Source organism: Mastomys coucha, unplaced genomic scaffold, assembly GCF_008632895.1.
Source record: "Mastomys coucha isolate ucsf_1 unplaced genomic scaffold, UCSF_Mcou_1 pScaffold20, whole genome shotgun sequence".
Taxonomy (NCBI): domain Eukaryota; kingdom Metazoa; phylum Chordata; class Mammalia; order Rodentia; family Muridae; genus Mastomys; species Mastomys coucha.
This window is the reverse complement of record NW_022196903.1, coordinates 50,051,768-50,069,078: the sequence shown is the minus strand read 5'-3', so window position 1 is coordinate 50,069,078 and position 17,311 is coordinate 50,051,768. Positions and strand designations below refer to the sequence as shown.

General features: G+C 41.3%; 1 protein-coding gene across 1 annotated transcript in view; it reads right to left on the bottom strand.

Moving 5' to 3' along the window:
• The window catches only part of Gars1 (glycyl-tRNA synthetase 1), a 42,528-nt gene that overhangs the window by 3,222 nt on the left and 21,995 nt on the right, over positions 1-17,311 (bottom strand). Inside the window, exons 8-14 of the mRNA XM_031381982.1 lie at positions 15,791-15,940; positions 13,634-13,796; positions 11,226-11,390; positions 7,589-7,696; positions 6,242-6,387; positions 2,729-2,814; positions 676-785 (exon numbers count right to left, since the gene is read on the bottom strand). Of these exons, the coding sequence (XP_031237842.1) occupies positions 676-785; positions 2,729-2,814; positions 6,242-6,387; positions 7,589-7,696; positions 11,226-11,390; positions 13,634-13,796; positions 15,791-15,940 (928 nt within the window). The remainder of the gene's footprint in view (positions 1-675; positions 786-2,728; positions 2,815-6,241; positions 6,388-7,588; positions 7,697-11,225; positions 11,391-13,633; positions 13,797-15,790; positions 15,941-17,311) is intronic.

The window sequence follows — 17,311 nt, the reverse complement described above, 5'->3', positions numbered from 1 at the left end:
AAAAAAAAAAAAAAAAAAACAGCCAAAAGATTTTTTTCTTAAAAACTAAAAACCTTCCTATCGGAAAAATAAGCAGGAAAACATGAAGCAAAATTGACATTTAAGTAATCCCTTCAGTTAGGCACACCATCACTCCTTGACATGGCTGTCTTCACAGATGTCTCTGAAGCCTGGGCCAGGCTCTTACTATTTGCCAAGTGAAGAACAGCTACTCTCTCATGTCAGGGTGAAGATGCAGCTTCAGCACAGAGATTAAAAGGGCTATTGTGTTAGCTGTGTAGTATAATAGTGTGTCAGACTTTCTAGAACTCGGAACCAAGAATTCACGAGTTCATTCTCCAACGCTTGATGTTTGACAGAGATGTGGGTGGATACCCAAAGTCCCCTGCGTGCTCAGCTTTGGACCACATGTAAATGAGACTGTTTCTTTAATCAGTAAGACAGACAAAAGCTCTCTTTTTTGTAGCTAGCCTTCTGATTATCTTCCTGGAAATCTGCTAGCAGTTACAGGAATACACCTTCCATAGTGAGATGACAAAGATAAGGCTCACAAGGTTGAGGAGAAAGTAGAAGAGAAAACCTGAGGGGTTGAAAAGCTTTTCATAAACTCCTACTGATTCAACACTTGAATGCCAGGCAAACTCCACCTAAGAACTCATTCCAGGAGCAGCTCACCGTTCTCTGTTCATCTCCCTCTCGGACATGGAATGTGTGTTCCAATATGGTATACATGATCCTGCCCAGGCCAAAGGAGGGCTCAATTACACTCGGCACAACTTCTTCCACTGCAAAAAAGGAGACAATTTAGTAATACTCTCTCAAGAACCACAGGATGCAAATTAGTGTCCTTAATAATCCTTGGCACTGCAACTACCCTAAACCTAGACAGGTTGTGCTCTCTCTCCAGCAGGAAGAATACACTCAGAAGAGCTATGTGCTCATAGAAAATACGATCCCTTTGGAGGGAAAGTTAAGTCAAAGAATTTTTAACCTGACCATTCACATATCATAAAAAGACGCTTGTGTCCTAGGAGTGGTCCCTCTAACTGATAAGTATAAACAAGAGCACCAACCCTGTGCTCTACCACCTGCTTTGCCTTTCTAAAAAGCTAATAGGAGCTTTCATTAAAGAATTTGTAAGATCAACTACTTGGGACTGGAGAGATAGCTCAGCAGTTAAGGGCAACAACTGCTCTTTCAGAGGACCCAGGTTTGATTTCCAGCACCCACACGAGGGCTCACAACTGCTTAGGACTATAGTTTCAGGGAATCTGAAGCCCTCTTCTGGTCGGCAGGCACACATGTGGTACGCAGATATACATAAACACCCACATACATAAAAAGCAAACCACGTAAACAAACAAGCAAACCCAAAATACCTTAAGGCAGGCCTGGTGATGCAAGCTTACAATCAGGAAGCTGAGGCAGGAGGATTGCTAGAGCAACTTTAAGGCCAACCCTGGACAACTAGGTAAGACCTACTTACTACTATTCTGTGGTCAGGAAACACTGCAGGTAGAGTCTGCTCAGGGCCCAGTATCCTATCAAACACACTCTACAGGGCCCCACAACTCTCCCTCTAGGCCACACTCAGGAAACGTACTGGTAACTTACTACACGGAGAAGCACCACTACCCTAGGCCTTGGGGAGTTCCTTCTCTGTGGGTTATGAGATAAGCAGGGCCAACAGTTCAGTTCTAAAGAGGCCATTTCTTCTTCTTCTTCTTCTTCTTCTTCTTCTTTTTTTTTTTTTTCCGAGACAGGGTTTCTCCGTATAGTCCTGGCTGTCCTCGAACTCAAATCCGCCTGCTTCTGCCTCCCAAGTGCTGGGATAAAAGGCGTGCATCACACTACCAGAAAGTGAGGCTGTTCCTTTTGTCTATGATAAAGGAGTCATGCCATCAAAGTGCTTTCCCTTCATGTAAAATGTGCTTCCACTACAGTCTCTCCCTCCCTCATCATCATAAGATACATCATGCTGGCTGAGTGCCCTCTTGTCAGAGACCATCAGCACCGCCAAGTATAATACACTGTGTTGACAGATTTATGCACCAGTACAAAAAACAAAAAAAGATGAAGAAGCCATGTGAAACATGGCTTAGGCCACTTGCCCACCTAGCATGAACAGGCCCAGCTCAATCCTTAGTATCACAGGGGAAAATAATGCATTTTAGAAAGCTAGCCAAAGCACTTTTCCCCCTAACCTTTGCAGTACCATCTGAGTACTGGCAGGCAGAGGCTCGGGAGCAGCTGCTGGTGCACAAACACCGCCCTGCTCTGCCTGTGCTGGCTCCTGGACCAGCTGACCTGTTCACAGCCTATGGCTTTTCAGCAGTTTCCAGGAGCCTCGCTTCAAAGCCAAGCAACCTTCACGTGTGCTCCAAAGTCTACACTGCCAAGGTCAAAATGTGCCTGACCAAAAACCCCCAACAATGTAGAGTAAGGGAAAGAAAATGCCTTAACTCAATAAAAATACTTTTTTCTGAAAGTAGGAGTATTTTCAGAGATCTCATCCTGCGTACCTCAGGCAGTAGGAAATGCAAAGGCACCTTTACTGTTTAGTATGAGCACAAGCATCTTTAAAGAGACAATGCCCAAGTTTCCCAGACCCGTCAAGCTGCTTCTCTCTTCAAAATTCTTGTAAAATTAATGTCATAAAACTTCTATTTTTTTTTTAAGTTCAGAAACAATGGCTGGTTTTTGTTTCTTTATTGTTCTAATAAATTACCATGTAGTGTTTTCTGGAATCTCTTCACATTGACCATGTCTTTTGTTAACTGAAATGTTTTTCCTTCAGTTTCAATAGTGAATTCCCTACAAAAAAAAAAAAAAAAAAAAAAGTCAGAACACACTAAATTGTAGTTAGAACACATACCCCTTCTCCAGGACACTGAACCACTCTTCATTTTAAATGCTAACACATAGTCTTCTCTCTGGATGACAACTCATGAAATGATCAGCAAATTAAAATATTCCCCATACACTGGCACCAAACTGTATATCCCAGAGAAGATCTCAAAAATGTGACTCATTTTATATAACTCTTCATGTGATTTAACAGCAAAGTCCTCTGATCTTAAAGACAAGATTAAATGTAAGAGCTTAAAAGCAAAAAACAAAAACACATTTGTCCAAAATAGCTCTGCAATTGAAACAAATATAAACCCAAAATAAAGTGAAGATCAATAAACACGTTTTCTAACTCTGCTATGTGAATATAAAACATTCTCACCATGGCTGCCATTTACGTTCGAGTCCTGAGACCAGTTACAGGTTACCAAGGGCCCTACATCCCAGCTATTTTCTCCCATTACAAAGGCCAGTTTGCATTTCTCTGCCTTGACAGCAGCTCAGGACCAGGAGACAGAGCCCTCATGTGGTTGTCTTGAAGATATGTAAAGGCTACTTGTTACCATTACATTTTGCAGGTGTCTTCCAGTCATAATCTTCTGTCTCACCTGGATGGTTTCCACTGATCTCCTGTAATAACTACTGGTCTGAAATCTGTGTTTGTGCATAGTGTCATGTACTCTATGTGCTAACTGTACAGTAGGAAGCACATATAACAGTTAGCATTAGAAGAAGATAGCTACTGCTTGAGATTAAACTCAGCAAACGGCTTTGCAGAGACAGTCATTAGCAAGTGGTATATATATACAACCATTATGATCTCAAAGTTCCCAAGTCCCTCTCCTCTGTGTCCCTACTCTCAATTACAATTAATAATCTGCTTTCCATTACCATAAAGTGTCTTTCCTAGGTTCCCATGTAATGACAGTCTATAATAGGCTTGGGAGGCAACCTTTCAGTGAAAGAGAAGTCACAAAATATTTCAGGGTTTGCTGGCCCTATGTGGTCTCTTGTATAATTTTTTTTGGTTTTGTTTCATTTGAGTATTTTTGTTGTCCTTTAAACCCATCTCCCTGAAAATGAAAAGAAAAAAAAAAAAAAAGGAAGGACAGTGCTGTAGTGCATCTTAACAGCTACTCTATCAAGGCAAGAGTCAGCTGTTAATAGTATGTGTCTTGTAATTCCTATTGTGTTTGTCTGCTGCTCAGTCTGCTGATTTACTGACAGCAGAAATCCACAGTAACTGAAGTCACCTTGTTGTCTTCAGTTTTGTTGTGTATCTTAAGTTCTGGTTTTCAGTTGTGTACTATCCAGGAATGACATGACCTCCTGGGTAACCACCTTCATCATTATGACATACCCTTTGTTCACCTAATATCCATTTTCTTTGACACTAAGATAGCTACTCCAACTTTTGGTGTATACACATAGTATATATTACATGTTAATATGTAATATATAAATGTATATTATATATAGGAAATATTCTCTATATATTTCCTTTTACTTTTAAATCTATTTCTGTATTACCACTGAAACAGTTTGGTGCAAATCTCATGAGTCAGGTCTGGAACTTGTGAAACCCACAGACTGACAACCAGCGGCTGCGATTCCAGCACTTAACCCATTTTATCTCCTGCTAACCTCTAACATTTAGTACAGATCCCCCACCTCACAGTTATTTTCCCCTAAACTGTATTCTGTCTCTAAGCTTGTGCCTGGTTTGTGTGCTTTCTGTGCAGGTGACAGTTCTGCACTTTAGCCTGTGCTTCACTACATGCTATCACTCCATCTATTTATCACAGCATATTCCCAATCACTGACTATTACTTTGGTATGCATGTTATTTCCATGTATAAATTCCATAACAATGTTTTTGCTTAAATAGTTTGTTCTGCATAGGCAAGGTTGTCCATGTGGGTGAATATTAAGGTCATTAGTTGTGTGGACTACCTTCCTTGAGCCCCTGAAATCAGTAGTGCTGGGGTTACAGATGCATTGCACCACGCCTAGCTTGTACATGGGGGTTGGGGGTGGAAACTAATCCTCATGTTTGCACAGTAAGCACCTGATCCACTGAGCCATCTGCCCAGTACTTGGTCCACTGTCTCTCTAAATACCTTACAACATGATTCATACTCAGCATGTGTTTCTCATGTTTAAAGCTCTGCACCCTACACTTCCTAGAGCTTTGGCTTTGCTTGACAGTATTGCTGAGTCTATCACGTTTATACTTTTGGCTCTAGACAACTAAAGGTCCTAACCCAGTGTTCTGGCTTTATCACTTTGATAAGAACTCTAAATTATTATCTTTCTTGTCTGTTATATACTGATTCTTTCTCCCCCACTGGCTGCTTTAAAGATTTTTCTCTTTATACATGGTTTCTAGAAATTTGAGTTTTCTGTACCATTTCGTGATTTGTCTTCAGCCTGCCTGGGTTCAGCTCTTAAATCTGACACTGGTTCTTCCTGCTGCCACCTCATCAGATGTTTGCTCTACACACTGTGACTATCACACATATGCTTATCAGTGTGGCACTGTCCATGGCATCCCAAGCCCTTACTTTTGATGGTCCTGGATAGCTTCTGAGGCTGCATCCTTAAATTTAATCATCCCTCTGCACTGTTAAATCCACTGTAGCCTCATACAGTGAGGCAGCAACTCCAGGTACCAGTTGGGGTTCATGTTGATGCTTCCACTTCTTATGACAGCTCACATTCTCCTTTGTATTCTGTATTACAAACTTATGCATGTGACTATATGCCATATGTGGGTAGAGGGGGCCCTGGAGCCAGCAGCTCTTCCCTGCTAAGCCACCTCTCCAGCCCTTCTTTTACATTCATGAGCACATGAAACACATTTATAAGTATCTTATTACATTTATGTATTTACTAGTCATGTTTGTTGTTTTGGGTGTTCCTCTGAACCAATCATTATCAAGAGTCACATGATATTGCTTTTACAGATGTACAATAATTTCCTATTACTATAGCTTCTACAGTACTTGGTGTTGAATTTTGTTGTATTTCTTTAATGACTATTCTCTGTTGCTTTTATATTTATGTTTGTGATTACAAAGTATTCTTATTAAAAGTTAGATCAGCTTCTTCTAATCTAACTCAAGACCAGTGGTCTCTGCCATGAAAATCACTAGAAAAGAACCTGTTCCTGCTTGTTCTTCTGAGAAGCTGGGGAGTAAACTCAGCATACTGCTCATAAAGATAACAAAAAGATCCTATTTGTTTCAAATATATTTCTAGAATATAAAGTCAAAATTCTAACAAGAGTTATGTAAATACAACTAAGGCACAGATAGTAGTTACCTGTCAAAGGCCTTCTAGAAACAACTCATCTTGTCCCCTGCTCTCAGAGCCTGAGGGAGCAGCTTACCCTTTCTCATTCAGCAGCAGCTCCATCTCTGAAATGTAGCATTCATCACAGGCACTGAGGTACTCCAGCACCAGCTTTGCATCTTTCTTGTACGCCTTGCCCACGGCTCCCTTGTTGGGCTCAAACTGTACAACGTTAACTGTTTTGTATGAAACAGTCAAGGAATCATGACATAGCACAACTTTAGGATTTAGGAAAATTATCTTGAAACACTCAATTATACCAACTTAAAAGTCCTGTCAGCATTAGTACCCCAGACTCCGTTTATTCTCAAAATTAACTAGATAGGGGGTGGTTCAGTCAGTAAAGTGAGTCCCCATAAGCCTGAGGATCTGAGATCAAATGCTCAGCATCCACATAAGAACCAAGTGTGGCTGTCCATACCTACAATTCCAGCACTGGGTGAAGGGGCAGCAGCACTCCTCAAAGCTGCTGAGTAACCAGTCTTACTGAAATCAGTGATCTCCATTTTCAGTGAGGGATTATCTCAAAAAATATGGTACAGAGAAATAGAGGAAGGCATTTTATGTAGACATCTGGTTCCCACACACATATGCACACATGCACACATACACACACACACACATGAATATGCATACACCACACACACATGAAGAAATAATAAATAAATGAATATCATTAACAAAGACTTCTAAGGTTACAGTGAAATAAAGGATCTTATCTAATCTTCACTATATCTCGAACCATAGCATAAAGTCATCTGGTCATCTGGTATCCTCTTTGGCCAGTGAGGTGGCTAAGTGGGAAAAGGCACTTCCTTCAAGAGGATAAACTGAATTAAATCCCTGGGACTCGTGATGAAAGGAGGAAGTGGTTCCTGTAAGTTGTTCTCTGACCTCCACACGGGTGCTGCACCAAAAGCACAATAAATAAAGGTAATTTTACAAATCTGGTTTTGTCACTGGTCAATCCTAAGAACTGGCTCACAGTCTCCATACAAGATAGAGAAGCAAACTCCGATTCCATTTTAAAGAGACAGTGAGCTAAACTATCTTAAAATGGCTGTAGGCTTTTATGAGACCAACACTTACCAGGTATCCTGTATCTAGAGGTACACAGGTACATATGCAGAAAAGGTGTGTTGGAAACATCTGGAAAAAGTAGCGCCCCAAAAGACATTCTGGGCATACTTCTAAACATATGTCTTTTAAGATCTAATGCTGTGGGTATTCATTATACCTTAAATAGAGACCAGGAGAGAAGCAATGAGGGACACCAACCAACAAGTTTAAACAACCCCAAAGCTCTCCATTCATCCAAAGAACAAGGGGCAAAGTGGGGCTCACACAGCTTTAGCCTTAATTTCGGAGTGGCCAGAAAGGATATGGGTTCTTTGAGGGGTTTCTCAGCTACTAGAGGAACTTTGGTGGCTCGAGCATGGCAGGAGAGGTCGTAGCAGGAACGGTCAGCACATCCAACAATCTCAATCCAGCCCTAGGATGACAGAAGTAACAAATTCACTTACAGCTCACACTGGCTTTGCTTATGAAAGCATGCAGACAATAACTAATCCTTCCAAATATTCCGGGACAACTGAATTATAGACTCTCCAATTGGATTTTGTAAATTACTAAAGAGAATAGTTTCATATATGAGGCACTTAACAGATCTATAAGGTTCACAGAGAATTCACACTGTATATGATGTGGCTTTATTTTCCAGGCTCGCTTACAGTGTCATTTTACTATCCAGTAAATAATTTACAGATTGATTATAAAAATTAAACAAGTTATCTGACCAAAACCTAGATTTGGCTCAAATTTGTAGCCAGGACTCAAATGTGGCAGAAATTACTCCTCTCTCTGGATAATGTGCCATCTCATGGCTAACTGGACATGGCTGTAAGTCCCGGTGCTCAGTTAGTTCACCTGACTGACAGAAAGAAACTCATAAAATGTGGGGAAAGGTTCAGTCACAGAGGAACCAGAGGTGTCAGATTCCATTTCTTTTTAATACCTAAGGTACTAACTGTTTTAAGTAGCATACAATGGACTGACTGCCAGTATTACTGTAAATTCTTACAATGACATTCCAACTTCCAATGTGACAGCACACAAAGTGCCTTTAGGAAGTCACTAGGTCATGAGAGTAGAATTCTAATCACAGGGTTAAGTGCCCCTCATTAGAGAGCTCAGTGGAGAGCTATCCTGCCCTCTTTTCAAAAGGGGAGAAGAAAAGATGGCAATCATCGACCCAGTAAAGAGCTCTTAACCAAACCAGAGCATACCAGATTCTGATACTGGACTACCACCTTCTAGAAATTTGTTGTAAGAGCATAAACCAAGACACAACCTTACAGATGTACTGTGTAAGAACAAGAAAGTCTGAAAAGCATGAAGGTCAAGAACACAGGCTTGAAGTCAGATAGTTTAGACTATAACCCAGCTCCACTACCTCTCCAGCTTAAGGCCTGCGAGAATCTTACCTCTTAGCATTTGAGCATCCTCAGAAAGAGAAGAGATGCAGAGGACTGTGTAAGATAATGTAAAGCACTTAGAAGGAGCATAGCTTGTGACAGCAAGAAATGTGAATGAACAAAAAAGTAAAGTGGATGAAAGGCAGGCCAGGCCAGGGCTGGAATCTCAACTGATATCCCATGTGCTCTAATGCTACTTTAAATTAAACCAACAGAATGGGGAAAAGAAAGGCAATAATTACTTATTACACAAAATCAAGAAATATTTTATTGGTTTAATATGAAAATAAGAAAATTCCAAAAAATCAGGAGAATAGAAAGATATGTAATATGTAATAGTTGAGATATGGCATGACATCTGAACTCTCACAATAATTACTCTCTCTCTGGCACTTTCGTGTGGCTGTTTCCTTCTCTAGGACAAGCAGCCCCTCCTGGAGGGAGCAAGGAGATCCAGAGACTCATGAAACTCATCAGAACTTAAGACAGACTCAGGAGCCCCCTGCCTGGGTTAGCTAAGCCATAAACCATCATTAGGGGAAAAGAGAGTGGTGTAACTGCCTGCAAGGTGCACACAGAATGCCAGTGACTCAGTTTCTTCAGCCATTACACTTGTCCACAGGGTTTTTTGGCATTAAGCTGTCGGAAGGTCGCTCATGGCCTAGTAAGTGGGTAACCCCAATAAACTCAGTGACTCAACAAGCTAAATCTGAAAGGAACTGTCTCTTTGGTTCGTCTTGGCCCTCTCTGTGGTAAGCAAGCATTTCTGTATGATTTCCCAGGAAAAGCAGTACAGCAGTACATATACCAAACAAGCTTGCTAAGAACGGAGTTTAGTATTCCTTATCTAAGTCCACAAAGGCAAAGCATTCCTTTTTAAAAGGGGGAACCAAATACCCACGGAAGGAGTTGCAGAGATTAACTATGGAGCAGAGACTGAAGGAAGGGCAAGCCAGCCTAAATATAGCTATCTCCTGAGAGGCTCTGACAGTACCTGACTAATACAGATGTAGAGGCTCACAGCCATCTATTGATCTGAGTACAGGGTCCCCAGTGAAGAAGTTAGAGAAAGGACCAATGGAGCTGAGGGGTTTGCAGCCCCTTAGGACGAACAACTATGAACTAAATAGTACCCTCAGAGCTCCCAGGGTCTCAACCACCAACCAAGGACTGCACATGGAGGGGTCTGATTGTTCTGGCAGCATGTGTATAGTAGAGGATTGTAATTTGATCATCAATAGGAGGAGAAGAGCTCAGCCCTGTGAAAGTTCTATGCCCCAGTATAGGGGAATGCCAGGGCCAATAAGTGGGAGAGGGTGGGGTGGCAGGCATGGGGAGGGGGGAGGCAACAAGGGTTTGTTTTTGTTGTCTTTGTTTTTTTGGAGGGGAAACTAGGAATGGAGAAATTTACATGTAAATAAAGAAAATTAAAAAAAAAGAACAATAACAAAAAAAGAAAATGTTCAAAGCAGCATCAATAACAGTTACTGCAAGCCTGTAAGCCCAGCAACTGATAGAGACAGGAGGACAGGGTTAAGGCTAGCCTTGACTACATAGGTAATTTGAGAATAACCTGGGCTATATGAGATGCTGACTCAAGCAAGCAAAAAAAGACCAAAAAAACAAAACAAAACAAAACAAAACAAACAAAAAAACAAAATCCAGACACTAGAGATTTGCACATTATCACACATTTACACATGCATATTATCCACAGAAAAATTACCTAGACACCAGGAATGTCGGAGACCTGCTTATAATCCTAGCACTGGGAAGGCTGGGGAAAGAGGCTTATGGCTTAGGCCAGCCTGTGCTAACATAAATGACTATATTTTAAAAAGCCAGAGTTGTTTTATAAAAGTAAAACACAAAGCCAATGAGCTCATGTAACTCACAGACCCTGAGCTACAGCAGCTTCTCTCCCTGTATGTGAAGATGCCTCTCCAACATACCGCAGGAAGGGCCAGACACGTAGACCCCTTGCTTAGGTGTCTCCTGGGACCCTACCCATATAAATCAGCAGCTGCATCCTGCTGATTTTCATTCTTAAACAATAGGAACCTAGCTCATTTAGAGGAATAGAAGGACATGATGGGGGTGATCTGAAGATCTCTGGATTTTTATCAAATACAAAGAGAGAAAGACTACACAGAGAAACCCTGTCTCGAAAAAACAAAACAAAACAAAACAAAACAAAGAGAGAAAGAGACCAGCATCTATCTCCTAAATCTACCAAATAGTTCTCTAAGCAGAAATGTTTTTAACCCTAGCACCACTGCCAGTGTTTGCAAGATGCTTGTCAGGAGGCCGGCCCATCTCAGCTCCACCTAGGAATGGTACAGCATTATCCACCCAGGAACAGACACACCTGTGCTACGCCACCATCACTCTTCCCTCCCTCCCTAAAGCAGCTATCTTTGTCTCCCAAGTGCTTTCCAACACAAGGTGGCCCCTCTTTACAAGGCAACTGCTGTCTGGTTAGTTCTTTGATCCACTCTGGTATGAAGAGCAGTAAGCAGGCGTAAAGCATCATTGCAGGCTACTCACATAGGACGTTTTGGACTCGGCATCCCAGCAGTCGCAGGCATAATGGGCCATTTCATTCTCCATATGCTGTCGGAAGCGGAGTTTTTCAGGAGATATTCCAACCTTCGTGAGGTAGAGGTAGATTCGGCCAATAAAATAGCCTAATACTGAGTTATTAATCACACCCTGAACAAATAGAAGTGCAGCAAGGAAGAAAGGGACACATTAATACTTCTGAAGGCTAAAGTATCCTCTGTCTACCTCCATATCTACCTACTTCATCGTCTACTGAAAACAGGACACACAAAGTCAACATTCTTCCTACTGAAAGAACAACTTAAAATACCCACAAGGTGATCTTGGTTATTTTTAAAATGTTAAGGGAACAAGTTAATAATGAAGTTGTTCAAAACATATCTAAGACATTGGGCTCCAACACTTGAGAGGCAGAACCAGGCAGATCTCTGTGTGTTCCAGGCTAGACTGGTGACATAGTGAGTTCTAGGACAGCCAGGATTAAACAGTGAGACACAACAAAATGTCTAACATTTCTGTCCAACTGACTCAGCCCTGTACCATATACTTCCTAAATTCAGTCATAAATAAGCCTAATTCAAATTAACAAACTAAAGAAATATATTGAGGTTGCTTTGTTTGTTTAAAAAAAAAGTCTTCTTGCCCACTGAAATTCATTTGCTCCATATCAATTTATAACTTTAGTACCGGACTTTAGAAACGATCTAGTCCTACCTCCCACCACTGCAAGGATGTCTGCTAGTTAGTTTTATCAACTTGACACAAACATAGGTATTCCTGAGAAGGAATCTCAACTGAACAACTGCCTCCACCATACTAGCCAGTGGGTAATTTCCTGATTGCTGCAGAAGCATGCAAGTCCTTGCGCTCACAGATAAGCGCCACGGAACTCAGGACCACTAAACACATAGGAAGGTTGTCTATTCAAAGGGAGAGATGTAGAACCTGCTTTCTACCCAGAAGACTGAACAGAGAGAAAGCTGGGAACAGACTTGCTTAATAGCTAGGTGACCTTTGAACTACCTGTGTGGCTTCCCCTGGACTCTCTCTTATCTTGGGCTTCTTTGTCTCAGTCAATCTATGACACTATCCTGTCCCACACCTTTTTCTTGAGACCATTTTCTCAGTTAATCTTTATGGAAAATAAAAAGTTTCATGGAGTCATGTCTTAAGCCTTGTTGTGCACATAGGATTGAATTACTTATCACCAGGAAACTTTTTTTTTTTTCAAATTGTGGTGTGCTTAAATATGCCTTATGAATCAGACTCTTAAAGTGTGAACCAATACTGGCTACTGAGTCACACTGAACTAACTTCTTATCTCCTGAGGACAGTTACTCTGCTGGCCGAGGAAAGAGACCCCTGTAGATTGCTATTGGAGGGCCCAGTCCACGACAGGTGATGTCATCCCTGGGAGGTAGACCTGAGGTGTGTAAGAATGGTAGCTTAGCAAGCCAAGAGAGGCAAGCCAGTAACTAGCATTTCTCTATTAGCTTCTACTTCAAGCTCCGACCCTAGCTTCCTTCAGAGAAGGACTATAGCCTATAAATAAGTGTATAAAATAATCCCTTTCCTCCCAAGTTGCTTTGCTTATGATATTTGGCACAGCAGATTATTTCTGCAAAGTAGGTGGTACCTCTTCTTAAGTACTTCTAAAGTTAGAAGGCTAAGTGCTTCTCAGACAAGTCGCTCGCTACTAGGAAGCAGCTAATGAGAGTATTCACTCACTCATGTCTCTAGGCAGATATTTAAAGGAACTCAGAAATATACAAGGTCTGCAAGCCCATGCTGTGGGCAAACTAAGGGGCTTGGAGTAAAATTCTGTCTCTTCCAAAGACGTGCAAATTTTAAGATAGAATCAGTTAGATACAGGACAGTTCAAACTAAGACCAATTTTTAAGTACTCTGCTCAACAATGATTCTGATTTTAAATGTATGTGTGTGGGCAGAAGACAACTTGCAGAAGTTGGTCCTCTCCTTCCATTATGTGGGTCCCGGAGCTGGTGAGCCTACTGAGCCCTCCTAGGACCACATGTGAAATGTTTTAATGTTAGATCCTGGCCCAGAATTGGTGGTTCAGATAATGTCCTCTCTTGATACATATATATATAGAGAGTAAATTCTATATAAAACAAATACTGTATGGGGACTGGGACTATAGCTAAGTCCCTTGCTCATCAAGGACCTAGGCTCGCTCGTCAGTACCACAAAAGACAAAAGCTGTCAGGGCTGAGAATGCAGTTCATGCACTTGTTTGACCTATACTGCTGCAAAATACATATGCAAAATTATTTCCAGGGTCAAATATTTCATCACTCAGTGCACAACCAAGTTGCCAAGTCCTGCCACTGCTGATTAGGCATCATCTAAATCAGTACCACCCAGAACCTTACCTGTTCAACAGCATCTCCCAGACGCATCTTCCGAGCAGACTGTCCAGTGACCTGGGCTTTTGCTGAGTACAAATAAAGGCAGAGGTCGGCCACGCTCTGGAACTTGGGATGGTCTTTCTCAGTGGGATCTACAAAGTGCTCAATCTCTGCCATTGTGAATTCCCTGAAAGAAAAAAGAAGATCAAAATCTGCATGCTTCACTATATAACCAGTCAACAAGGCTCCCATTTCTGGCTGCTCACTCCTCCAGAGAAAGGGCCCAAACCACAGGCTTCTCTTATGACTGGCTTCCTAAGGAAATTACCAAAAGGTTTCTGGATTAGGTTTGTGTAGGAGACTGCTCTTTTAAAAAACACCAATAACTGGCCTACGATACGACTTGTGGTAAAAAGCATGCTCTGCATGCTCAAGGCCTTGGGTTTGAGCCCTAATAACGAATAACCGCAACAATAGAGATAATAACTCCTCTTAAATATTAATCCCTTCTATATAGCTATAACTGAGTATCAGCTGTAAGTAAAAGTAATTTTTAAAAGCAGATTAATATATCCTTTAAAATAGGAAACAAGCAAAGGTCACATATAAGAGAAACAAGATGCTGAATAGTAACAGCCACATAAAATGACTCTGCTTAAAGCGTTGGATCTCGGCATAAATATATAGCAAAGGAAGCCACAGACACTTACTTTTTGAAGAATAGGAAATTAGAAGTGAACTGAAATGGTTCTCCAGGTTTTAAAGCAGGTTGATTGACTGTGTTTTACAGCTCTAAACAAGTAAATGACTGATAACGGTACCAAACAGATGGTCTCATTAGAGTAAGAGCTTCTAAATAAAGCCTTATTCCAGGCAAAGGACACTGGGCATGAACTGAACAAGCCACTATCAAGCTCAGCACATAATGACGAAATAAATATGCACACGGCAATGGTTTTCCAAAGAGATTTCTCTGAATTGCAATTTAGTAGCTATTACAGGGGAAGGGAGAGTGTTTTAAGTTAATTTTGAGTCAAAATCTTTTTTAAAAATGGACACAATCTCACTGGCATACTCTCACGATTATCACAGATGTTTTAGCAGCAACACAAAATTGCACAGATTGGCCCTAAACACATGAAATGTACTGCCAAGAGCTCTGGGTTTTTAATTTTACTCATTAATGGCATTTTTTTCTTGGTCCCAGAGCACTAAGTCTTAATTATCTTTCAACAACTATAAAATGTGTCTGTGCACATGAAAATGAGGGGAATATGGTGCTGTGTTCTCACAGAACTTACACCATGGTTGTCAGGAATCAATTTTTTCTGTACAGAGGAGACGGATTAAGGGACCTTCCCAGAATCCTCCAAGTGGTGCTGCCAGAGTCTTCCTGTGTGTTCTATAGAAAACGTCATGTCAACTGCAGTTAATAATGCAATAATAATATTATCCTTAGTACCTGCTGAAAGGGTTAAGGTTATGACCTCCAGAGTAACAACTGAAAGGCAATGATCTAAAAAGACAGACTGGTTACAAGCTTGCCTCTGGTCATCAGTCCAGGATGTATGTATGGCTATACAACCTATTTTTGTACGGAATATATTACTCAGAATAATGACATCAAAAAGAAACGTGGAAATCATAAAGTTAAATCACGGTAAGCTTCTAGAGAAAGAGACTAACCAGTACCGGGATGCCTCTCACACATGCCTGGACACACCAGACAGAGCAGGATGTCAGACAGGCAGGTCTAAAGTCAGTAGTGTTGGCTTGCCAACGGCCTTGTGGTAAACCCCTACGAATGCACAGGCTGCATCTAGAGCACACCCTCTAGCAATCGGCAATGCCGCCTGCCCGGGACATACACAGACACACACACAAGGAGAGAGAGGCCCTGTAACTCCACAGCACTGACAGAAATGCACTGCTTTTAACATCATGATCAACTTCATGATCTCTACAGCCTCAAGAGGTGGTGAGCAAAGAAAAGAATTTGGACCAAGCAGGAACCATAAGCTCTCATCTATGTTCTTTCCTTTCCTTTATAAATCACTCCTCAATCAAAACTGCCACCTTCACCAGAGGTTACACTTGGAGAAAAATAGAAATAAACTGTGATCAAGGTTAAAGTACAAGTGTGGCAGTTTCCATCTCCACCCCAATGTCAAAAGCGAGTACCTGACTCGGATCAATCCAGACCGAGGCGAGATCTCATTTCTGAAGGAGTTTCCAATCTGGGCAGCAGCAAAAGGCAATTTCCCTTGGTTGAATTCCAAAAGTCGTTTGAAATTGAGGAAAATTCCCTGTGCAGTTTCTGGTCTCAGATATCTATAAAATTAAATAAACTAGTCTGTTACAAAAAGAGAAAATGTGCTTTCCAATAAAACAAAGTCTGTTACAAGTAAAGTACCACATCTATCTTTGTCACGCAAAGTTATTTTAAAAGAAGAGATCCTGTCCTAAGTAGCAAACACTCCCACAGAACCACAGGGTCAGACTAAGAACTTGGGATGGCCAAAGTGCCATCAAAACACTCCTTACTTCTTTGCTCCAAGTCTACTTCTCTGAGTGTTGCTACAGTGGTTTAAATGAGAATGGCCCCCATTTGCCCCTAAGTTTGAATACTTGGTACCCAGTTGATGGGGAAGTATTAGAAAGCGTGGCCTTATTGGAGGAGCTGTGTCACTGGGGAATAGACTTTAAGGTTTCAAAGATCCATGCAATTCCCAGAGTGCTTTCTGCCTCTTACTTGTAGTTGGAGACATAAGCTCTCAGCTGTTCCTGCCACCATGCTTTCATTTCACTATCAGATTCTAACCCTCTGAAACCTTAAGCAGCTGTATTCTCTTCCATAAGCTGCCTCGGCCGGTTGTCTCTCCCATATTCCCTCATTCACCCTGTTCTCTCTCCCATCTCCCACCCCACCTAACCCTCCCATTTTAGTTCCACCTCTCTGTGACTACTTGGAATATACTGTATAATTACCGAAATGTTAAATACTAACATCCACATATAAGGGAAAAATATGTACTATTTGTCTTTCTGGGTCTGGGTTACTTCACTCAGAATTTTTTTTTCTGATCCCATCCATTATCCATTTACCTATAAATTTTTCTTTCTTTTTTGGGGGGAGTGGGAGTGGAGGGTTCAGGTTGAGACAGGGTTTCTCTACATAGTCCTGGCTGTCCTGGAACTCAGTGATCCACCTGCGTCTGCCTCCCAAGGACTGGGATTAAAGGCCTGTACCTTAATGCCCAGTAAGTTCATTTTCATAGCAGCTGACTTGACATTCCATTGTGTGAATGTAGCAGGTCTAAGATCTATTTGGAGTTGCTTTGTGCACAGTGTTAGATACATACAGATCTACCTGCATTCTTCACCATGCTGCCATCTAGCTTGAGCAGCACTGTTTATTGAAGATACTGTCTTTCATACAGTGTGTGTTTTTGGTTTCTTTGTCAAAAATCAAGTGTCCATAGGTGTATGGACTTGTGCCTGGGTCTTCAACTGGATTCCATTGATCAATGTATCCTTTTTAATGGGGATTGCACTGAATTTGTATAGTGCTTTTGGTAGGACGGCCATTTTCACAATATTAATCCTACTAATCCTTGATCTTCAAGTACCTTCAATTTCTTTCTTCAGTATCTTAAAGTTTTTATTATACAAGTCTTTCACCTGGTTGGTTAGTTATCCCAA